The following is a 25523-nucleotide window of genomic DNA, read 5'->3' on the forward strand; positions in this document are numbered from 1 at the left end:
AGTTTAGTTTCCAAAGCAATTTAATAAAGTTGTGTGAGAAGTTTAACGCGTTACGTGTTGTCCGAGTACATCGAGACCTTTCGTTAAGGTTCTTTTTTTATTAAAAGTTAGAAGTTTTCTACCGTCCAAAGAGCCACCGAAGAGTTGTTATCTTATTCATCAAGCCAGTGTTTTCTGCCATCTAATTCTGTGTTACATTTATTTTAACTGTCGACCGCTTGCGTACGGGGTAATATGCCCAAATAGACAACAAGCACCTATCGAATCGTCACCGACCGGCTAGCACAATACGCGCAGACCCGCCACCGCTCCGTATTTCCGAAGGACAAAAAACTGCCGTTAGATCTGTTTATCTGCGGCCAATAAGCAAGTCCTATAGCAACAGTTCATTGTCATTGTGTGCGTGTGTCGCATTTACCGATATACGTAATGTAACGTCCGACGAAACAATAGTACTTTGTGTACCAAGGTTGTTTTCCGGGGCGAAGGAAGACATGGCCAGGCGAGGCGCAGCCGTGGCTGGCCACTTCCTGAGGCCCGGAAAACAACTTTCGTGCCGTGGTGCACACAATATTTTTTATCCTATACACTTACATTTAAAATTAATCCCTTAACAGCGTCCGACCGCAAGCGCTTGAATTTGGATTTGCTTTAACGCGTCAACGTGCACGCGTTTGTTTTGTTTATTTACACGTTTCCTGCTGACTACGCGAAAAAAAATTTACGAAACGATGCAATCTAAGTGGGCCCACGAGTATATTTTTTACTCGTATATTTACCCCTTTCCCTTATAATACAGTTCAACGCAAATTCAAATTCTAGCGCGCTTGCGATTGCACAGTGCAGAGTCACCGAAGGTAGTCACGGTGCAACAGAGCAGATGTGCAAGTGGAGAAAACTGATCATGTGCGAACTGAGTTGACATTTCCGGCATTTCACTGGCGCGTGATTATTTCCTTAGAAAATAACGGGATTTAAGGGGTTGTAATTAATACCAGGCGCATTTGAAATTATTACTGGTCTTGTGTATTAACAAATGTGTTTTAAAATTGAATGTGTGTTTTCAGGAACAAAATCACACCGGTTACATTTTAAATCCTTCGCAGTATCCATGTCTTGTCAAATGTTACATGCTTTTAACACTGGATTTATGCTTGGCGACGAAAGCGCAATGGGCACACTTTAAATCCTTGATGATCTTGTATTTTAAAAAAACGTGTTTTATAAATAGATTTATTCATTCCTTACAGTCACACTGGACACATTTTAACTTCGGGGTAGTCTCGTATCACGTATGTTAAAATGCTAGGTACTTATTACGGATAAGCGGTGTTCTACTTACAGTGCAAAGTGCATCTTGGTGTTAAATGTATTGACACAGATGCTCGTTATTGAAAGTAAATGGGAGATTATGACTAAGTTTGAAACGTTTGAATTGGTCACGTGATATTGGGAAAGTATTCAAATTCACGAAACATTGTATTATAGGTTCGCGGTAATTAAATAAATCCTTGAATTCAGTAAAATAAAGTGAACATAGGGTAAATTTAATTATTAAATCAGTGTTGACGATTTTATGTTTCTTATTTAATTAAAAAGAAATAACTTCTTTGACATTTTATTACAACCGCGCCATCTAGCTTACATGCCTTGTATTTTTTTTCTCGCCTAGCCGACAAAATTGAATTTTCTCGCTCCATGCGTGCAATTGTCTTCTTTCGCGTCCTCACAGGCGAGAAAATGTAAGTTTCTCCTTGTATAGGATAAAAAATTTATAACCTTGTAACCGTACAAGACTTTAATAACCTATGAAAACCGACCGGAGACCACTGAGACTTCTGAGTTTCAAATTGGCAGTTCGTCCAACCAATGAATCACTTAAATACCAACCAATCGCCGCGACAAACACTAGAAAATTTGCCACCAGACCCTAATCAGTTACAAGAACGCAGCTATGATCGATTCACCTGTATAACCATATAGTCACAAATGAGTAATCCAAATAGGAATAACTACTTTTGTTCCTAGTTTTTTCTGCTTTCTGTTAAATAACGATACATCTATAGTTACTTTGATGTTACTGCTAGACTTTCTTCGGGTGAAACGGATTTTCGAAAGTTGGTATTTTATTTCCTTATTGGTAAAAAAATATCTAGAAGTTCATAAAACTTGACACTCGACATTCTAAAGTACTACAAAAATTTTTTATCGCCAGCCAAAATAAATTATGAAATTCGCCACGAATGTCCCGCTGTTTACCATGGATCCCATACCTACTTCTGACTTTGTAGTCGCCTTCTGCTTCAGCACAGGCTGCAGCCAATACAAAAAATGTCTTCTTTTGTATCCGATGAACTACTCACTTTCCGAATATTTTTAACTTATTTAACTAGCTCAAATCACTACCTCTTTTCACGTTGATGGTCAAAGCAGTTTTAAATTCTATTCACACAATTCATGCCGATTCAAAGACCGTTGGTTGCTGAACAGCCGGCCGCACTGTGCCGATTCAGTAGGCGTCCTGCATAAGTATTTCTTTCTTTCCGATTTTGTTTTAATCCTTTCATGTGTTTCAAAGTCAGTTTTTGTCATTGCCAATCAATTAATTGTGTGTTTATTCGAATCCAAAGGGCGACCTAGATGAGTTTTCATGTCAGATTTTTCTATTCGTGCCCATTTCGGGTGTTAATCAAAATTAGTGTATTAAATTCTTTGGAATTTTCGGAAGGCCTCTCAAATTGAGAAACTTTAAGTCAATATTGGGATTTTTCTTTATAGAATATGCCGAATGTATACGAGGGAGAAATCAAATTCTCGGTTTCAATTTTGATTTGTTTTAAGCTAGCTGGACAGTTTTATGGGTGACGTAGTCACCGGATGCCATTGCACATAGCACCATGTTTGAATATTTGTGTAATCACCAAATTTTTGACCATTTCTGTGGACCGCCATTATGATTCCTGAATAAAGAATGAAAGAAGCAACTCAAATTTTAAGAGTTTTGGGAAAACCCATTTTAAATATTTCAAAAAAATTATCGTTTTGGTTCCTTCTATCACTCAATTTTTTTTACACACAATCAGATTCTGTGGAATGGAGTTTATTACGTTAGAGAAAGCATTTTACAATCATGTACGCTTCCCGTTTAATCTACGCGTGATGATTAATTTAAAAAAAAGTGAAACAAAGATTAATCAGTTATCATTAAACGAAGAGCTTTCAGTTAGTTAGCTAATGATGTGCTTTGCTTCACTCTTATAAATGCCAAACTCATTACCTTGTCTGATTAATCCAATGAAATAAATTAACAAAGTAAAGATAGAAAGAAAAATAAACTCTGTACAATGTGTACGCTATCGATTTTGTCATAAAAACACTGGAAGTAAAGCAATTTCAATATTACGAATTAAATTTCAGACCTTTGCAAGGGGCAACTGTTGAAACACCGGATTTTCATTATTGGGTAGTACAAGGTGCAAGCACTTAAAATAAAATCGATAACTATCTATTTGTAATTAGGTTAAAATCAGTTTACCTGCCGCAACTATTTGGAAGACGCACGGATTGCGTTGGTATCCGACCTCATTGTCACCCCAACACGAAAGAGTGCCATATTCCATATCAGACACGGGGGTGTAGTTAAGTCTGGAGGTGGTAAGTTCACTAGTGAACCTGCTGGCCGGAACCTCGGTCAAATCCCCAGAGTTGTTAAAAGTCCAGTGGAAGGTCACTATGGCGGGGTTAGCATCCACTTGACACTTTAACATTACGGTCTCTTGTTTCAACGCACCAAATAATTCTTCTCTCTCCTGAATGCATATGGGGGCATCTAAATAGAGAAACACAAATGATTAAGGTTGGCGAATTTTTTATTACTAAACTTAGATGGCAAAATGACACAAAACTTTAGATACAACGTCGCAACTTGTAATCGTATTTTCAGTTTAAATACGAAAGTCAGCAGATAAGTAGAAATGTAAGCCGGCCAATAAGAATGAAAATTCTTTTTGTAAAGTGGAAGTTTGAAACAACTTAGGAAGGAAATTGTTAATTATGAAAAACTTCTTTAGCAAAAGCGCCGCAGTTAATAATCCTGCACTTTTAAACTAAATTAATAATTTAATTTCCCTCATACTTGCGGAACCTTAATTCAGAATTTTCCGTGCAGAGAAGGAACACCGCGGAGTTTTCAAACAATAGTCTTTCAGTCCTTTTTATCAAATAACATTATATACGCAGTCCTACTCCAGGAAAGCTAAATTAAATTTTTAGCTTTTTGTATTAAGATAAATGTACGAGTTTTTTTTATGCAAATTAAAATTACGCGACGCAACATGGGGACAATAATAAGCAGTTGCCCTCAAAATTTAACGCACTCGAACAAATTCGATATAAGAATAACCTCATTAAATCCCAATTTAACCACAGACGAATATGTATTATTAATGCTCTCCACTAGCGCAGAAGAATACGCTTTAAATTCCAAATTCCCTGTCCGAGAAAATGTCACGGAATTATGGATTCAGCACATTTTGACGTTTTCATAAAATATTCACATTAAGGATGGTATAATCATATTTACATCCACACCTTTGAAATTCCGACTATCAAAGGAAAAATCGTAAATTTTAAGAACACGTAAATATCAAAGAACTCCTTCTTAAACATATCAGAATAATAATCTCACGTTTTTCTTCATTTTTTTATATCCCACAGAACAGTTTTCTTTCATATATACGTATAAAGAGAAATACTTCTATTTACGAGCTTACACTCCATTTTAATTAGCGTAAAATCTTAAACAAGAAACCGCACTTTTTATTTCGATGTGCTTCGGTTGCAATTATTGACTGTTGGATGGACTGCAAAAAAGAGTTCAATTAATTTTTTATACAAATTAAAAGGTATAATACTTTATTCCTCCAACGATTTCGAGAAGAGTTTGATATCTTCAAAATCAATACAAAAATATTTCCCCAATTTTATTTAAAGGTGGAGTGGAGAAACTTATAATTTAATAACGACAAATTCCATTGCGAAACTCCAGCACCACCAATATGATTGTGTGGGTTTGATCGAGATTCTACTTAAGTGTGTTTAGGATTTTTTACACAAGTTTATAAGTAAAAGAGAACCCTCATTTGCAGCAATATACGGGGAGTTCTTAAATGAAGTAGCATACGCGTTGCCAGTTCAAAAGTAGTCAATTGGACCAAACACATCGGCATATCACGTTTATTTGATTCAATGTCTGTTGTATACTATAGACTATTGCAAACGGACGCAAACCCGCACAACAACCTCTTCCCCTAGGGCCTAGGTTCTATACCAACCAAACAACATACCGCCACCCTGTCATATTCCACTATCTTACGCAAATCCCCCACATCAGACAGATCACTAAACGCTCTCTACGACAAAATCTGCTCCAACACCGCAACCTACAAAACGAACACGTACCCTTTCAAGCTCCTCTTCCGACTCCGGTCATATCTCACTACTCGATAAAGATAAACTCACCCACAACATACCGCTACTGCATCCCACACGCCATCACTTCACGACAAGCAATTTTACAACTCCACCATCACCTTCAATTTACCACTAACCAAACTCTAACTCAACTGTTATAACCACACCGCCCTCATCGAATCCAAACTCTTTGATATGTCCAAAAAACTTCAGCACCATTACTTTTACATAACTCTCCGGACCTAAACCCCAAACCCACATTTCTAAACCTCCATCCTTTTCGTGCTTTATCCGTAATGTCGACCGCGACATTACAGAATCTGAAGTTCTTCAATCTATACCTCTCCCCCAGAATGACCCGCGCCCTGCGCATCGTTTCCGATACAATCAACTTTCCCACCACCCTCGTCCGCATCATGCCACTAGTTAATCCACCATCTCCTCCAACACGGTGTCTGCATGCCATGCGAACCATGCCACATCCTGGGCCCTGCACTAAATACTGCTTCATGTGCACCAAAATCGGTCACCTCTCCTCAGAATGCCTTACTCACACCCAAGTATGTCCATCCTGTGGTGCAAACCACAAACCTAAAATGTGTAAACTTAATACCCAGCCCAACCGTACGAACTGTTCCTTCGAATGCCTTAATCGAAAAGAGGTTCCTAGCACTCCTGCAGAAGCAGCCCCCTAGACCCGTTGACACCCAGTCCGTTTCCTCTGAATCGTCCGCACTCCCCGAAGCTTCCTATTACCTCCACCGAACCGATTTCCTACGTACCGTAGCCCTCACCTTTATCCATCTCTTTCCCGACCGCCGTTCGGAGGTCATCCAGGCAATCGACCAAGGTTTTACTCAAATAACCAAAGCAAGACCTGTTAAGCCTTACCGGCAAGCATTGAGTATCCATTGAATAATTTATTGCTCCCTATGAACCTTTGCTTCCTTCTCTTTAAACGTGGTAGCGTTCTTCACTCCTTACATAATCATAATCCTAATTCCACACTTCTATTGTTGACCACATCATTCTTACCAAACCCCTCTTCCGCTACATTGACGCCAATTGCTTCCTAGGCACCACAATCACCCCCGATCATCTTCCATTGCCGGTCCGTACAAATTTCACGCCGCCCCCATTCTTCCGCCCACTGTGATCTAAAAACTTCTCCAGAGCCACCTGGAAAAACATTCCGCCACACCCCTCCCTCTAAACACCCTACGACGTCGGCTATTGCCATCTCCGATAGTGTCTCCATCGAAACCCCATCATCTTTATCGCCAAAAGCTCCCTGGACGCCTATTCCTGAATTAGGAGAACGCTAATTTTAAGAGAAGTGATCGGTCATTTCTCCCGACTATTTCAAAAACGCATTCTTGAGAAGTAAGGAACGTTCACATTCTACTAAAAGTTGATAGAAGTCGCTTCTATTGACAAAACCAGTAGAAGCGAGTAAATCCTTGATAGGAGCATGCGCAATGGCAACTTGACACTTGACAGTTTCTGACGTTTATACTTAAATGTTACCTTCACAAATTATTTGTGGTGCAGGTCTGTTTGTTAAGGTTAAGTACATTAGCAATGGACATAAACGAAATAGCGATTACTAACATAGTTCTTGAGAACTTATTTGACGCCGAGAATCAGGTAGAAGCTGCAGGAGAACCTCGTATCCGTGAGAGACAAAATGCTTTTAATTCACTCACGGTCGGTTGCAGGAAAGCGAATTATAATCAAATTTTCGCCTTTCTAAAGAATTAGCTAGGAATGTAATTACACTAGTTACGCCTTTCATTGAACCTCCCAGCAGATCATCCGCAATAGACATTGAAACCAAGGTAAATTATGTACCTATGTATTTAAATGCATGAACAAAAGTAACTGAAGGTGCTATCTGCATTACACTTTTTTGGGCATAGATCCTATCAGGAATGTGTTGGAAAACATATGTGTGCTGCAGTTAGTCAACCTACCATCAGTAGAAGCCTACACCAAGTAATTGAACGCAAAACAATTAAATAACACTGGAGTAAGAAATAACCTAACATAACCTTTTTCCTGCAACATAATATCAAACTACTGTGCCTACCTACCCGTAAAGTAGTCAAAATGAACTCTTGCAGTATGGCAACACAGGATGAGAACAATTCAAGTTCGTGAATATGAATTTTATTGGGTAGGAGAACGATTAGGAGATGTGATTGTTCCTGTTCTATTAAGAGAGACTTCCTTTCTCATGAGTTCGGGAATCGGTATCCTGATAAGATACTTAATCTCATTAGGGAGAAGAGGCGAGTATTCAGTCAATTCCTACGATTCCGTGACGCCGCGCTCAAGACAGAATTTATTTATTTGTTATCCCTCTCTTGTTATGGGTCCTCAACAGGCTTTTCGCCCAATTACAGAGTGACCTGCATAATGCTTTTTAGAATACAATAGACAACTCCGTAATCAGACGGGAAACGACACGACGACGTCCATGGCGCCAGTTCAACATACTGACCGGCAACGGGAAAGTCCAACAAACCCACCTAACAGAACAAGGAGGGAATATAGTATTCACAGAAAGGGCAATATAGATTTACTTACCCGACATCTACCAGAAACATTTCAATCACCCGACCTTCCCAACTATAATCTGGAGTTTAAGCTGGTGGTTGAACAGTTGCCAGATTACTTTCGAGATGTCACTCAACTGACGATCCCCTTCTTCAACCAATACCCCTCAAACTAGTGTAGACACTATACACAGTGGATGCAATACAGCACCCGGACCGAATAACATCAACCGTCTGATACTACGCCACTTCCTCCCTCCGCAATCACATTGTTATCCACAACCGCGTCCAACTCTCATACTTTTCAACGTCCTGGAAATTCTCATCAGTAGAACCCAAAACCACAAGCCGATACACCAGAGCATCCTCTTACCGAGCTATTTCTCTTTTAAACTGCATCCTTAAACACCATCACCACTAACCCCGCCAACAATGAGAACCAAAGCCGCAAGCCACCATCCAACTCACGGAAACATACCGAAGGAACTCTTGAAAGCAATCCAACAAACCAACACCACCACCGGAGGATCATTTACAAAATGCACAGCCCTTTTTAATGGATCCGGAGAGGCACAGGCCTTTGTGGACAACATAGACACGTACAAAGACTGCGTAAACATGTCCGACGAAAACGCCCTCCGAGGTCTCAACATGTTATTGGAAGACGACGCCGCTACCTGGTGACAAGGAGCACAGAAGACGGTAAAATAGAGGAAGACACCCTCACCTCTCCAATATCGAGCCAACCTACAAAAGTGATCGCAAAGCCACCAGAAAATGCAAAGCAGCCGTATTTGTAAAAACCTGGGGCACACACGCGATGAGTGCCCCAAGAGGAAACGTGCCGAGGGAGCCCACGGAAATCCCGCAAGCAAGTACATCAAATCACGCTTCGCCACCCACATGCTTTATTTGTGGAGTAATTGGAAGTGCCAAGAACGAGTTACCCCATCCATCCAAGAGATAATCGCTGAGGAATCTACGTGTCGCCGCCATAATGTTCTTCATCTAGATCTGTTCCTGGTATAGAAGATTCGTGCCTCAACTCGCACAGGTCGCAAAGCCCTTAACGACCTTAATGAAAAAGGCTCCATGGGTATTGTCAACGGAACAAGATGCCGCCTTTAATCGGTCCTTACAACCGCACCAATACTACGGCAGGCCTAGCCAACCTCGCCCTTTATCATCGTCAGCTAGTACGCCCTAGGCGCTCTACTCGCCCAAGATGAAGGCTCGTACGAAGGATCTGTGGAATATGCCAGCCGCCTACTCAGCCACGCCGAGAGGAATTATTCCACCACGGAACGAGAAGCCCTCGCTGTGACGCGGAAGGGACGCCAATCACCCTAGCCATCGACCACCAACCGCTAAAATGGCTACTCACCCTCAAGTAACCCACCGGAAGACTAACCAGATGGGCTTTAGTCATCCAGTCCGAATGCAAGAGGTATAAAGCCTCAGACCAGAAACCCGCTGGACGCTTCGAGATAATCGCAATAGACCGATTTGGACCATTACCCGAAGCTCCCAACCAAGAAAAATGGATTTTAATCGTTGAAGACATCGCCACGAGGTGGATAGACCTGTTCGCACTCTAGCGGGCTGACAGTCAAACCTGCGCGAAGGTCCTCATCGCAGAAATATTCCTCCACTATTGAATGCCCCACGACTACGAGAGGACAACGGCTCACAATTCGTCACGCCTTGTTTAGGAATCACCCAATCACTAACGCCGCCGGTCTACCACCCACAACGAGCCAGTCTACTAAAGGATGACCACGCCAACTGGCCCGACAAATTGGCACCAATACGCTTTGCGATGGACACCACAGGATACACCCCCGCCTATCTAAGGATGGACCGAGAATTGAGGACCCCCCAGCGGCTGCATCAGGGCCAACGAGTCATAATAACGGAAGATACATTCATTCCAGAAATCACCTCGTACTTACTCCGTCTGACTGATGCCCTGCGAAAAGCCCGGTTGAACCCAGAAGAAGCACAAACCGTGGCCAAGGAGTACGCAGATACGAGAAAAAGGTAAGCACCCACTTATTACAAACCTGGAGACAAAGTTTGGGTAACCACACACCCCTTAAGTAATGCCAAAAAGGAAGTCTCAAACAAGTTCACAATCCACCACGCCGTTTCACCTACCACTTGCGAAATAGAAGACAGGGATTCACCTGGAAAATCCCTCGGCACCTACCATTCGTGAGCCCTAACACCGTACCAGGAACATTAGACCCTGAGCCAGTCCTACCAATAAGAAGACAGAACCGAGCAAGGAAAGCCAAAGGGAAACAATCTGAATAGGGGAGCGAGACATTCTCCTATTCAGAAGGGGGAGGCTATTACGCACCTATTATCGTTGTACATCGTTCGCTGTCAGTGAGGCGGTTGAGATGGGTATGCCAGTTACAGGTAAGGACTTGCAAGTACCGACGTCCAAATCCTCATCTTCCAAAAATGCAGTTGGGTTTGGATACCGTTGATGCTCAGCATGACCCACCCTCTTCATATGAGGATTATAGAGTACCATGGGTTTCATTTATCATGGGGACGAACATGATGGGATAATATTTTTGGAAAGAAAGATCATTCAAAAGTTGTACAATTTCAAGGGGGCTAAGGTGGTGGCCTCGACCTTCAAGATTATTCCAAGGTTAACTTTAGAGAGAGATTTTCAAAGTCCCAAGCTGCGTGAAGGAATTCTTCAGAACATTCGTCCTCCACTTTCACTTGTCAGGGATCGTAAATAAACAAAGCTTCCGGCTACTGGGTTGCAGAGAACCCTCGGGAATTTCATCAAAGACCACTACACAGTCCTCACGTGACAGTTTGGTGCGCTTAACAGTAATGGGTATTCATATCGCTACTGCCACCTTTCTCCGACATAGCAAGACGGAGCCATAGCTTGCACTTTTATAGGTTCTATGGAAATGTTGAGGGTATTATTTCCTGGACGTGTAGCTTCTTTGCGATGAGACATCGCCTGGGTCCAAGGTCACCGGATTGATCTTTTTTTCTTTTGGGGTACTTGAAGGCCGAGGTTTACAAACACCGTCCTACAACTCCATAAGGAAGTGATAGCTATTCCCAGAGAAATAACACGAAGCACTATGCAAAGCTTCCCGGAAAGGCTTTTTCAATGTGCCAACAATGGAGGACGTCATTTTACTATATCTTTCTTAGTTTTTTTGTAACTACCTTTAGAATTAGATAGGTTTTGTGCCTGACCCTGAGCTGTCTACGATTTTGGAGACGGTCATCAAAGTTGATTCTTCGAGCGCGCTGCTTAATTTTAATTATTACAACATACCTATATTTCTGTTTCAAATTGGATGACATTTGAATTATAATCGCACAACAACGAAACAGATAAAAGTACGCAGAAACATCGAGATTGAATTATTAGGTCGTCACTTATACAGAACCCTTCATTAATGACTGACTATACGCATACTCATTCATCACTCGCAACGGATGGCGTGACATCCGGATTGCGGATATCAGTTAACACAGTTCAGCCCCACGAAAGAACTAGGAGGGCGGAAGTGGTATAAGCACTAGAAAATTTAGGTTAGAGAAATTTAGGCTTTAATACAAGTATAGAATATAATCGTCCTAGACAGACGTCTTGTACGACACGCAGGGGGTTTCCGGAGCTCAGTTCTTCACTCGGTGTGCACAACGGGGGAGATCTGATATTATGCAAATGATATACCTTGGGCTAAAGTAAATAACATCTGATTACAGGTTTTACATAACGAAAGATATTTTTCGCTTTCAATAAACAACGCATAACTCAAATTCAAAAACATTCATTTTGAGGTACACGGGACTAATCTGCAATATTAAAATGCTCTACATGACAGAGGCGTTTCTGATCGTCAAATAATAAATGTATCGGTAATTATTAGGGCAACGTCAATGCAAAATGGACAGTTAGTTATTTATTACGATTTAACAACACCATGCAACTTCTGGCAATTTGTGCACGCGACATTTATATTTCTAGAACAAACATTAATTTTCGTTTCTATACTGAATACTCCGATAAATATTGGTATAAATTGCAAATTGATGTTGGGTTTTATTGTTTACTTTTTTAATTAGTTTACACTTCATACGTTAGTTATATTTTGATTTTTTGACAATTCGGGTACTAATTTCGCTTCGTTAAAATAAATATGTTGGGGCTTTGACCGATTTAATTAAAACTTTGCAAACGTTTGGTTTTCCGTTGTTGAACGCGGAAACTTTTCCGAGTGTTCAATACAAGCACGTCACTTTATTAGATTACTTGATGAACTGCCATCTTAAAACAGAAAGCTCAGTCAGGGTCACCAAGAACCTTGAGCTTGGAGGTGTTCGAATGAGCACTTCAGGTTAATCTTCTCCCAAAAGTACTGAATAAGGGAGATGAATTCGGTCTTGCTAGGATTTACATGAATTAATCTAAGAGAAATTTAAAAAAATCACTTCGTCAACAGGATCTGCACTAAAAAGCCAAAAATGACATTTTCGTTAAACAAGTGTGGCGCTAAAAAGGCAAAAAAAATTTTCTCGTTCGAGGCCGTGGAGGCGTAGACCATCTAGCAAACGAACAAATGTTTTCTTTATATCATGGACGTAGCTATTGGTTTGCGAGCGCACAGCGAGTGACTAGTTCTTGACAGACACACAAACAAGAAAGTAACCATAGAAAAGTGTTTTAAAAATGGAAGGCTGATAAATTTGCTAGGTACGTGTGTCAGCTGAGTATTCACGTTCAGTTGACCAGAAAGGCAACGGTTGGCCTGCTAATTCTCCTCAATGATGAGAATTGTGATAATCGCAACGTGCGTACTCCTTGGCCGGTCGCAATAATTTTGTAGCGACAGCATTTTATAATAGACCATCAACCAGAATGTATGGAAGATTTTTATTAAATTTAATAAATACGTAATGGGATCAATTGTCATTTTTAATCATTTCAGCTTGAATTTCTAGTTTCTAGTTCTAGTATTAGACCAGCTTTTAGGCCAAAAATTACACGTTTCTAAAAATATGTAATACAAGCAACAAAAACGGCACACCAATTGACTGTTAATATCATAATTTATGGAGGCCATAAGTAATATGCATGTTAACTAATTTGCTATTTATATCCGTTCCCGTAGAGATATTTTAATTATCTTTGCATCAACCGAAAGATCTCTTCGATTGGAAGAGAAATATTGTATGATTTCAGCTTGGTTAATTTGTAAATCTCGGCGGTAGGTACCCTTGGCAACTGCTAGTCGGTGACAGCGTCTAGTATCAAATGCAACACTTGGAAAGAAACTGAAATTTATATTTCAAAATAATTAATTATAAAATTAACAATATTATTTCATCACACTGTATATAGGGTCATTCTTGACGAGCGTCAGTTAGAAAGATATGGGGAACCTTTGAAAATAAAACTAAACTGATAGGTTCCTTAAGGGTTGTGGCACATTATGAATTGAACTAAAATATTTTCAAGATTGCGTCACTTCCGCAAATACCGGAAGTAGCCATCAACTTTGTTATTTTAAATAGGGACCGCCTATTTTTCTACATTTTCGGATTCTACGTCGAATTTGGAGTACAACAATACCCCATAGTTGACCCTTTGCTCCAAGGGCTTTGTCGATATTCAAGTTTTTATGTCAAAAATTGAATTTGCAGGGCTAATTTTAAAAATTTATTATTCGAAAACGGTGAGATTATGGTATGCGTAACCGTCAAAAAAAGTGAGATTTCGTCACTATTTCAAAGCTCTCAACTTTTAAATTTTTAAATATCCGTAACACCATTTTTTCAAATGGCCTTGTATACGGTGTTGTCAGCACCCCAGATTAAATTGGTTGTTCTTTCGGTAGCCCAAACTCCAAGTGATCCATATTACATTCTGCTGGTAAAACCTGGAAGAGGACAGGTGAAATCTGGGTCACGTCATACTTTCTTCAGTTTCTCAGTTAGAGCCAGTGACCTAATTTCACTCAGGGTCCTAATTTGACCCAGTGCCCTGTAACCTAGTTTGATCCAATAACGCAGTTGAGTCAGTGACCTCGATTGAAGCGTACAGATTATGAAATAAATGAAACTGAAGGTTGGTTTGTTGAAAATAATACTCGGTTGCTTGAAAAATGCCATATCTGCGATCTATGCTTTAACACTGATTGTCAACATTAAAATCTACGGTGGCAAGTTCTCGGTAGCGCGGAGAAAAGGGATAATCCTTCCCCCAAAACTGACAAGCGAGCCCTGAAGGAGAAACTGTTTGGGAAAAAAGTGTTGCTGGGAAGTCGGGGGAAGTATGAAATACCCCCCATGGCCTCCATTGCCATTTCCAGAACATCACTATAAGAATGTACTGAGGTTTATAGTAGTAGGGGAGCTAGCACGAAATCCACTGAACGAGAATGATCAAAATTTTAACCGATGCAGTTCCATTTTGCCCTATCAGAGTATGCTAAAATCGATCGTCTGCCGCCTCAGGTCATATGACTTAAGGCGCTACGGGTACTTCTTGCGGTACCAATTCTGAAAGATGGTTTTTCGAGAAAATAAGTTATACACCAAATGAAAACGTTGATAATAGCTCTTAAAAAAATATTTAAAAAAATCGCGCGCATTTGATAACTCCGTAAAAAACAATTCTTAGTCGGTTTTTCACGAACTTTCTACGGATATAACTAGGTTACGGTTGGACGAATGAAGCTGATTTTTTTACAGACTGATGATAGGTACTACTAATGACTTAACGGTGTTTCGTTTTTAAATTTTTTCTCTAATTATAAGATTATCTTATTATCTTAACATTATAAGATATCTTATAATTAGAGAAAAAACTTAAAAAAGAAACATTGTCGTAGTCATTGGCTGTACCTATCATTAGTCTGTAAAAAAAATTAGCTTCATTCATCCAACGGTAACCTAGTTATATCCGTAGAAAGTTCGTGAAAAACCGACTAAGAATTGTTCTTTTACGGAGTTATCAAATGTTCGCGATTTTTTTAAATATTTTTTTAAGAGCTATTATCAACGTTTTCATTAGGTGTATAACTTATTTTTTCGAAAAACAACCTTTTAGAATTGGTACCGCAAGAAGTACCCGCAGCGCCTTAAGTCGTATGACCTGAGGCGGCAGACGATCGATTTTAGCATACTCTGATAGGGCAAAATGGAACTCCATCGGTTAAAATTTTGATCATTCTCGTTCAGTGGATTTCGTGCTAGCTCCCCTACTATAGGGAAAAGGTTTTTCATCAACAACTGGCAAGCGAGCCCTGAACGCAAACGTATTTGTGGAAGACAGGTCTGGGGGGTATTCCATACCCCACAGTATATATACTATATTATACATAATTATACAATAGTTCGATTGTCATTTCCAGAATACCACCATAAGGGGGTACTGAAGTTTATGGGGAAAAGGTTAGTCCTTCTTTGCTGGTTGGTTTTGAACATCCGCCGTTTTAAATATAATTTTTCTAGTACATTTCAGACTTTTTGATCCAAAAATCTTCAAGCCAAACATTTTAGGTCTTTTAAAACCTTTAGGATCTTCTAGGTCCCTAAGTAAATTTAAAAAATCATGGGTTTGGGTTTACAAAATTTGGGCTGTTTTATCATTGAGAGCGCACATACTAGACCTTTCATACCCTTCAAGATCTCAAAGTTTTGAAATTCGACGATTCATTATTTTGAAAGATCATTGGGTACAAACAATTTAAGAATTCAAAAATGGGACTTCTGAAAATTGAATTTTTTTAAATTTTTTAGCGCATTTAGAACCTTTTGAACCAAAGGTCTTGAATTTCAGGCACATATCACACCTTTTTAAAGGCTGCTGAACTTTAACACTTCTTAATCCGGCATTTTCCATTGTAAATTTGAATAATCATGAGGTTACAGTTCCACTATTTTCACGGTCACATTCCGCATTCGCAGATTGTTCAATATCACAACAAATAAGTTAATCATCATTAAGTATTTTCGCACGTTTTACATATTCTACATTGTTTTTACAACTGCCGAAAGTTCTGTTGCCATGGAAGAGAGAGAATCAATCTTATTAAGTTTTAGGTCCGTTAATTGCCAATTAATCGATTTTAGTTTTCTAATGGTATACGACCATCCACAATTGAAACTGGCAAGGTTGTGCAGTTTAAGGAAAATATCAGGTGATAATCGAGTGCGTCGCTTGACCTCACATTCCAAGGAATAAGGCATTGCTGGACTGCCGAATTTGGAGATTTCATTCCGACTACTTGGATAAGTATAATTTGCCGTAATTATTTAAATGGGTTACAAAAAACCTGCCCGATTGAGCTTGGCCTTATCTCCAAAGAAGCGCTCTTAAAAAACGTGAAGTTTGACATCGGTCCCATATTTTTCCAATGTCGGGGAAAGGAGTAATTAATTCAAACGGAAATTCCAGATTGTCCCTACTCAAATGGACGTTTGCTTTTGCACGTTGGCCAATCAAATTTATAAGTATCGTATTAATTTTTATAATTTCCGTAAATTTGTGTTCAACCGTATTTAAATTTGGATATTTTCCGTCAATTTTATTTTGCATTCAGGCCGTTTAATTTTTTTCGCTTTCCCACATTTGCTTTTACGCCGATTTGGGTTTTGTTGCATTCATTCAGTTGCCGTAATTTTGTTTTAGTTTTCCGAAGTGACCGCCGCCATTTTCTGGACCTTCGTTTTTCCGGTTAAGATTACGGCCGAGGCTTCCGATACCGACCCGCTAGACCGTTGCTATCACCGACCTCGAAGGTGCCTGGTGGCAGTCGAGACCGTCGGCCCGTTTGTTTCGTTCCGCCTACTGCCACTACGTTCATCCGCTCCCGGTATATATAACTGTACTTTTATTTATTTTTGTTAAATTAAATTATCATTACAATTCCGCTGCCAGATACAGTACATATTTTCCAAAACCCGAAGTTTTTCTCAAATAATTATTTGCTTTTGCACCTTGATTATAAAAGTGATATTGAATAAATTATTGTTACTATTGACATGAATAAAAAAAAAACAGAAACTCTTTTTTGGAGGTTTGGGCTGTACTTTTTAGGCCCGTTAGTCTACGTAGCTGAAAAACAATAGCGAACTTTCTTATATCCTTAAGAACATTTGTACCAACGCGATCGAACAGACAGCAATACAAAATTATAAACGATCTCGGAGATCGTTATCAAGTACTAATAAAACGAATCTTCGGTAATGAAAGATCGGTTTAGAATCAAAATGTCTATCAGGAAAGTGAAAGCCCAAAATCGATACGAAACGTGCGTCAGGGATATAAATTTTATCAGATACAGCAATACAGCAATTCTGTACAGGAATTATTTGCCAGGGGACTCATATTATAAGTGGAGGTGTCATTAGATGTCCCTCCCGTAATCTAAAAATAGATTTTATTGTGTATGGACATCATATTTAGGAACACTCTGTATAAATATATGATGAGTCGTGACAAACCCAACTATTCGACGTACGTCAAACAAAAAAAACCAACTGTTGGTTTCAACAGGATGGTGCACCAGCGTACAACGCCCTAATCGTGCGAGAATACCTAAATTTCCTGGAAAATAGAAACCGACATTCATTACTCGAAACTGTCCCTTACTTAGCTAAGTTTTTATTCGTAGATAACATAAACATAAGGTGCATCCACTAAATGTTTGCCAATTCTGTTAATTAATCCAAACTTATTTAGCATACCGCAATAGCTAACATGCCAATCAGACCTTTCTAATTCAATTTTCTTTGTTCCTAGCGGTTACTTTTTTTGCTACCGAGTCTATACGTATATTTGAATTGCTAATCGAGAGCGTGTAACATATTCAATTGCTTTGGGAAGATTGCATAAAAAATGACTTGTTTTTCGAAAATGCCTTAAGGTGTGTACAGTAATGAGTTTTTGCTAAATTTAATCTCTTTTAATGCCACTTTATAAGTAGGCTTAAAATTGAAATTAATTTGTCAAATTAAAAGCCGAAATTGCGTCAAACGTGATACTTCTATAACTTTAGTACTTTAGATGCGAGGGCTGATGGGCGAAATGATTATATTGGGTAAAGCTGCTTTTTTATGTGTGTTATTTAAATGTTCCTCTTGAACCGAATCGATTTCAGTTAAAAGTCGAATGTTATTCCTTCAATTTCACTTTTCTATCTTATTTTTTCGCAGACCTTGCGGAACTAATAAAATTGGGCAACTCCATCAAGTTAACTTAGCATAGTGAGGAGTGAAATTAAAAACCATCAACGGTTTACAAAATGCTGTTAGTGACCATGCAAAACGGACGCGGCTTTGGACAAAGCCCACTTCAATGTCTACCAAATTAAATTTAGTTATCCTTCTCATGTTTTACCCTTTGACGTTGTTTTACATACGATTTTCATTGTGAATAGATAAGGACAGTATCATTCTGCGGCATCCTAAGGGAGCGTGACGATTTTAACCAGAATTTTTATTCAAAATAAAGGACGGAATATAACGACAATTACAGAGATGCGCAAATATAATTCTACACTAGCAGAGGATAAAAGGATTCACGGTGTTTGCACAGTGCCCATTTGCCCATGGTTGCTTCTAATATGCATAACTTTGTTGAAAATGCTCGCATGAAAATTGAATAAACCGATTTTGTATGTTTTAAGATATCATTTTAATTCTATGTGTATATTTTATAAATTTAATTTAGTTTGACGCGGTATATAAAATAGTAAAAAGCCAACATTGAAACAGCGTGTCTCGTAATGTAAAAGTCGTATAATATTGTTAGCAATGCTAATTTTGTACATTAGTGTGATTACTCAGAAAGAGGAGTACTCAATCATGCGGGTTATAAAATAATTCATAGAAACGGACAACAGATACATCAGTAAAATAAACCCAGAGGGCGCTGTAAAACTGCCATCCTTAACATGACTCCTCCTCATTCTGGGACACAATAGATTACAATTAAGTGTGACGTTCAATGATATTGTTGATTTAATAGCGTATCCGGTAAAGAGTGAGCGTGTTGCACTTATATTAATGTATAAATTTGGCCACTGTGTACGGTAAAGCGGGATAGTGAAGTTGATGCACAATCCTAGTTAAATTTTCAACTTGCCTCGGGCAATTGCCAAAGACAAATCAAACGTCAAGTATCATTATTCTAAGGAAATGAAAACAAATGTGTGCGTGTTATAAAAAAAACATAGAACTGTGCATAAGAACCTGTCAGCCTTACCTAAATTGACGTCGCATGTGTGCCACTTCACATAACTTTAACAAGGCAGCTTCACTTTGGCTGTCAAATGCATTATTAGTTGATCTAATATCCGCTTGGTGTTTTCCACTATTACTGAAACTGGTTTCAGGTAAATTCGCCCCCACATTTTGTATTATGTGCCAATACTATGAAATAAGCACTAAAAACAAGGGCAAATATATCTTCAAGAAAAAGAGCCGTACATCTTTTTGTTGGAGATATCTTTGCCCTTGTTTTTAGTGCCCATATTATAGTATGTCTTGAATCATTTATCGATGTACGATGGGGAATCTTCATTTGTGCGATACAACAAATTTCAGCTTTTAAGCTCACTTTGGCCGGCTGGCTGGAAGCTGGCAGCATAACTCCTGCGTGACTAAATTTTTTTCCCCTAGAAGCGAAATTAAACACCTTTTGCAAGGCGCGCGTCTTCGAGGGGTAGTCAACTTCGGGTGATAATGATGATGAGTCCCTTTGATTTTACACGATGACTTTGATAATTTTTAGCGCATTTTTGCAAATTTATTTGTAAAAAGTAGCTTTTAATCTCACTTTGGCTGGCTGGCTGGCTGGCAGCAAATGTGGGCGCGTAGAAGAACTCTTGTAGAAAGGCAACGGGTGTACGTGTATCTACAAGGCCGTGTAATTTGTAAACCTTGGGGACAGGGCTACATGATGTGGGGTTGGCGACATCTGGGCGTCATCCTCGAGCGTAGTATACTAACGTGAAGGTTTTTCGGTTTTTTCCTATCTTCTACTACAGTTTTGGTCCGATTCTTTTGAAATTGGTGTCGTCGGAAAGATGTTGTAAACGCGCACAACTCCTGCGTGGCGGAATTTTGTTTTTTGGCCTAGGGGCGAAATTAACGACGACTACGAGAGGTAGTCAACTTCGGGCACCTTTTACCTTCCGTTGCGAATTCTGTCACGCGTTTTAACGTTTCGTAAATCTCGAATGGCTGTCTCTCTTGCTCGTGTCGCCCTTCGAGCAATGAGAAGTGCGACAAATTTGGGTACTGCAACTGTTTGACGCACTACGGAAAAATGTACGTTAAAGCTATTCGCAAAACGTACGCACCACCACGCCCATTATTAATTGTTATTATTCAGATTTATATATTATTTTTCATTGTACGCATTATTTCTTTATCAATCAGCTAAATATTTTCATTTTCATATTTTTCGTTTAGGTCATGAGGTGAGATTTACATTGTACACATAAATTGTTTCAAATTGCTTTTAGGTGGAGCATTACTTTTTATTTTATGAACGATCCTAGAGATCATTTATAATTTTATATTACTGGTCTGTCTGTTCGCCTCTTTGTGTAGAAACGTCCGATCGCTTTGAACATTGATACACATGTTCCTTCAGGATATAAGAATGGTCGCTATTGTTTTTCAGCTACGGGGCAGAAAGGTACAGCCCAAAAACTACCCAAACTTCCAAAAAAGGGTTTCTGTTATAATTCTTGTTAAGAACATGCCGAGGGGTAATTCACGCGAAAAAATCGTGTACACCAGACTTCAGTAAGTGATTTCAGATGATTTTAGATGACTTCATAATGACTTCAGCTGATTTCATATGACTTCGAATGATTTCACAATGATTTCAAAAAATGTTGTTATTGCGGAATCGACAACGAAGCCAATGGCTGCCTTTTGTCTTTAATCCCTAAAGTTTACAGCTTATATAGCGTATAAGAACAGCAACTAACAATGTTTAGACTTAAATTTTGTGCTTAACACCTAATGGATTTTGTATAAAGGTTTTATCAGTGTTTTTTAATTGTTGATTTAAGTGAAGCAGCAATACAAAAACAAAACAACAATCCTAAAATTATAAAAACAGAAAAATAAACTTCTCTTTAAGTTCTTAAAAAAATACAAAACAACAATTCTTAAAGATAAATAAAAAGTGAGATAAACATTTAAATTTCTATTAAAGTTTAAATCAAACTTCTAGGATTTTTGTATTTCATAGCTTTGTACTTCTTATCAATCTTGACCTCTCTTTTGGCTAAAGGTACATAGGCATGTGCCCAGACCTTGTAATAGGGTCATATAATATAAAGGCTTTTCCTATTACTTGCACATCATCTCTTTTTTCTTTCTTTTAAAAACTTGACTTCATACTTGTCTGTCAGTTCCTTTGTAACTTTCTTAAATAGCATGTATCGTCATATAGTACACGGCGTAATACTTATCTTTGCTAATAGTTACTTCTGTGATCATTGAAATGGAGAAGCTGATTTTTTAATTCTGGAGATAGTCTCATAATTTTCGCTTTCAACATTTTCTCTAAAGCTGTTTATTAAAGTTACGTCAACATTTTCGGTTTCATTAACGGAAGGCTCAAAATGTGTTTCACTCGGTGTTTCATCTTCTATTTCGTTCTTTTCTTCGTTTAAATCGTTTGATGACGTACTTTCTGGTTTCAGACGAACAAGATTTTCCCAAGAATTTTCAATAAATGTTATGGTTCATGAAGGAAATATAATCTCCTGAATTTTCAGAAGCCCCCATTTGTGGACTTTAGCAATTAGGGCCATAACGATAATCCCAAAACAATGTCCTCGTTCTGTTCGCTTCCTATTGTTTATTGTTAGCACTTCTGCGTCTAGGTATTCCTAATGCGATTTGCGAATGCGGCACTTTTCGTGTGAATTCAATTAATCAGAATATATTATATTCATCATCAGTTCAGGAAATGTCTGACCTTATAGAAATGTGTAATAGTAGTATGTGTTTGAATTAAAAATATAGTTGGTTGCTCATTTTTCTGTTAACATTCCTACCTGCAATAAATAAAATTAGGCGATTTGGTCTACTTCATGTAAGCGTTATGGCGACATGAGATATCGAAATACTGGTAACACTGCTTCAAAACTTGAAGTTTTGTTAGTAATTGGCGATTTCCACTTTTCAGGTGATTTCATAATGAAATCAACTGATTTCGTAATGATTTCAAGATGACTTCAAGTGATTTCTAGAGCCGTGTACACCAGACCTCAAGCGTGAATTACTCCTCGGAACATGTGAATGTCTGGTTTTCTGTGTTAGTAAATATTCTTTAAACCGCAGGCAACTGTGCAGGCGCAACCCAGCTTTTGTATTTGCGCGATCCCTTTTTTTTTATTTGTTAAGATATTTAAATAAATGTTGTAGTTGCACTATCGGACAAAGGTAAAACGACTCTTATGAAAATATCAAATATTTATTGTTGTGTTTTTTCATAATTAAATTTTTTTGTTCTAATTTGGAAATCATAATTTAAACTACAATGGCGTAAAATGGATGAGTAGTTTATAGCTAGGACAAATGCTTCTTTTGTCTCACCAAAATTAATAGATAATAAAACAAATTTTTTTATTGTTCTATTCATGTCTATTAGTTAATTAGTTTTAAAAAATGTAGCATAGAAAATAAATTTGAGATTGAAGCGAGTTACGTATCGAGAATGTGCGCGTGTGACATCGGGACCGGTGAAGATAAGGAAAAGGTATTTGAAAATTAGTGGGATGGAAAAAGGAGGAGAGGTGTGTGGAGGTTGTGGTTGGAAGACAGTTTTTGGTGAACAACAGGCGTTTTTCGGTAATTAAAAAAGAAGATTGGAATAAAATGAAAAGCGTTTGGGTATGTGAGAGGCCCTACTACCAAGAGAAAAGTTTATGGGAAGTACAGATGGATTATTTTGCTTTACGGGTACGATGAAAATCAATTTGCGAAGACATCGAAAAAGGGCGTAAAAGTGCGACCCGTTCGATTTGTTTTGTCACCGAGTTTTGTCAGGATGAAGGCGCTAATTAGAATCTGAAGTCACAAAATTTGATGCAGAGAATAGATCAGACTTTTAGACGAAAATCTTCAAGAACAAGGTCAGCTGCGTAAACCGTGCCTTCCCACACATCCAGTTAATAAAAGGAACCGTACATGAGAAAGTAATGCTTAATGTGCACAGGAAGAACTTTAGTAATTAATTTGGAACTGAAATTAAAAGGCAAACAATGTTTTTTTGTGAAGTTGTTTTGTTTGGGATTCTAGTTTTTTGTCAATTTGTTAAGAAAAAAAAAGGTTTATTTATTTATTTATTTATTTGTTTAGCCAGATACCATACAGAATACAATTATTCCAATTACATGGCACTGGGGTGCTGTACTTAAAACTAAAACTTGTAAGGGTTTTTCGGTGGGCACGCGGGTAGCTGCAGTCGTGCCCCAGGGTTTCTAAATAAAACTTATTTACACACCAGTTTCCTTTTATTTTTGGACACCGTGTATCTACACCACAGAATACAGAATTATTATTTAGTTGGTATCCCTGGTGTCGATACGGTAGTATTCTGCAGTCGGCTATGCCGTTGCCTCGGGTTGCGGTAAAAGGGCAATGGCGGCGATCCCAGATGTCGAGATGTCGGAGCTGATCGCCTCGGCTCAGCGGTACTCTAATTTGGCGGTAGCTGTAAGTTTATCGATTAGCGGGTTTTTTATCCGGGAGTTGGTAAGCTATCGATGAATCGGGGTGCGAATGATTGGTGCCGCCGGGTTCTATTTCAGGTGAATGACACCAGCACTTCCGAATACTCGGCCCGTCAGTGCGGTATGGTACTTATGCTAGAGGTGGTACACAGGATGTGACACGGCCACTACCCCCGTACACCACGCTCGAGGTTGAAGCAGAATCAACGGTCGCAAACTGGAGGAATGCAGGTCGAAGGCCCCACAGTTCCCAGTTCCCGTACTTTGACTCGCCTCGTATCTAAGGGACTGGTGATAGTATGGTAACGAAAAGCAAGATGTGACACGGCCACTACCTCCGCTTAACGTTCACAACCTTACGACTAAATCAAGCAAGCGGGAGCTGGCTACATGCGGGTCACAGGCCCCACAGGTATCGAACTTCCGGGTGTTTGAGGGTTCGTCTTTCAAGGACTGGATGATTTCTAATGAATGGCGAGGTTAAGGGTGCAGGGACAGGTGGGTTAAGGATATAAGCGGAACGGAAACGGTATCGAATGCAAACGGGAAATCGGATGAATGATTATCAGTTTCGGGTCTGGATTCAGGTTTTCGGTCATCAAATGACAGGATAGAAGTGTCTTCTAAACTCAAGGGATCCTCCTTTTATACAGCCATGATTAGGACTACGACTAGGAAGTGGAAATGACACTTGATTATGTTATCATTAATGATTAGTTAGCGACATCTATTGATGTCAATGTAGTGCATTTGTAAAGGAGCGTTTACACGCTCCCATAAATAAAGGCACGGGTACATTGTTACCTTACAAACTACACAGTAATTACGATCTTATATGACTAATTAATTCATTCAAAGAGCCGTGTACATCGATGTCTCTCTCACGGCACTTCTTATTTAAACCCAACAGGCTCCTCGATAGTGGCGATGACGGAGTGGTCACTAAAAAGATGATATCGTTTTTCCTTAATTTAACATGTGGCACTTTGAGTTTAATTTCCTGAAGCAATTCTGGGGCATTTAGCCATTTAGGTGATTATTCAGTATCTTGTACACAAAGGTAGCACAGATCACTTCGCGTCGGATTTGTAAACTTGAGATTTTAATACCGTGCACACTATTTAAAAATTTTAGTTGGTTGGAGTAAGAGATTAAATGTGGAAAATTTTGAGTCGACCTAAAATACACTATTCGCACTAATTTTTTTTGAACTTTCTCTATCATGTCTGCGTGCTTATAAGTTTGGGGTGTCCAAATACATGCCGCATAATCGAGTTTGGATCTGATGAACGCATTGTATAAGGTAATAATTGAGGAAATGCTTGTAAAATTGTAGGTATTCCTAATTACAAAGCCTAGTACTTTGTAGCACGCATTTATAAGGGATTCAATGTGCCGATGAAAATTTAAGTTGCTATTGAATAAAACGCCCAAATCTCTAACCGAGGTGACTCTTTGGATATCCTGCCCATTTATTTCGTATTTAAAAATCGTGGGATTGTTGGATCTTGTGTACGATACAACTTTGCACTTTTCTATGTTTAGCTTCAGTTTGTTTTTATTGCACCAATTTATCACTGCATGTCTGCTTGAATATTTAAACAATCGTTTGAAGATTTCACTTTATTAAAAAGTTTCAGGTCGTCTGCAAATAGAAGTGCTCTGGAGTTTTGAATCACCCGCGGTAGGTCATTAATAAATAGTAGGAAAAGGAAAGGGCCAAGTAGTG

The 25523-nt window shown here is 38.9% G+C and overlaps 1 protein-coding gene and 1 long non-coding RNA gene across 2 annotated transcripts in view; one reads left to right on the top strand and one right to left on the bottom strand.

Annotated features, from left to right (window-relative positions):
* LOC116176895 (nephrin) overlaps window positions 1–25523 on the bottom strand; it is a 192868-nt gene that overhangs the window by 27828 nt on the left and 139517 nt on the right. Inside the window, exon 9 of the mRNA XM_031495719.1 lies at window positions 3536–3829. Within this exon, the coding sequence (XP_031351579.1) occupies window positions 3536–3829 (294 nt within the window). The remainder of the gene's footprint in view (window positions 1–3535; window positions 3830–25523) is intronic.
* Window positions 23743–24606, top strand: LOC116176915. Its single transcript, XR_004146557.1, has 2 exons — window positions 23743–23816; window positions 23873–24606. It is a non-coding gene; the product is annotated as an uncharacterized LOC116176915 (long non-coding RNA).

Source organism: Photinus pyralis, unplaced genomic scaffold, assembly GCF_008802855.1.
Source record: "Photinus pyralis isolate 1611_PpyrPB1 unplaced genomic scaffold, Ppyr1.3 Ppyr1.4_LG1, whole genome shotgun sequence".
In the NCBI taxonomy this organism is placed as follows: domain Eukaryota; kingdom Metazoa; phylum Arthropoda; class Insecta; order Coleoptera; family Lampyridae; genus Photinus; species Photinus pyralis.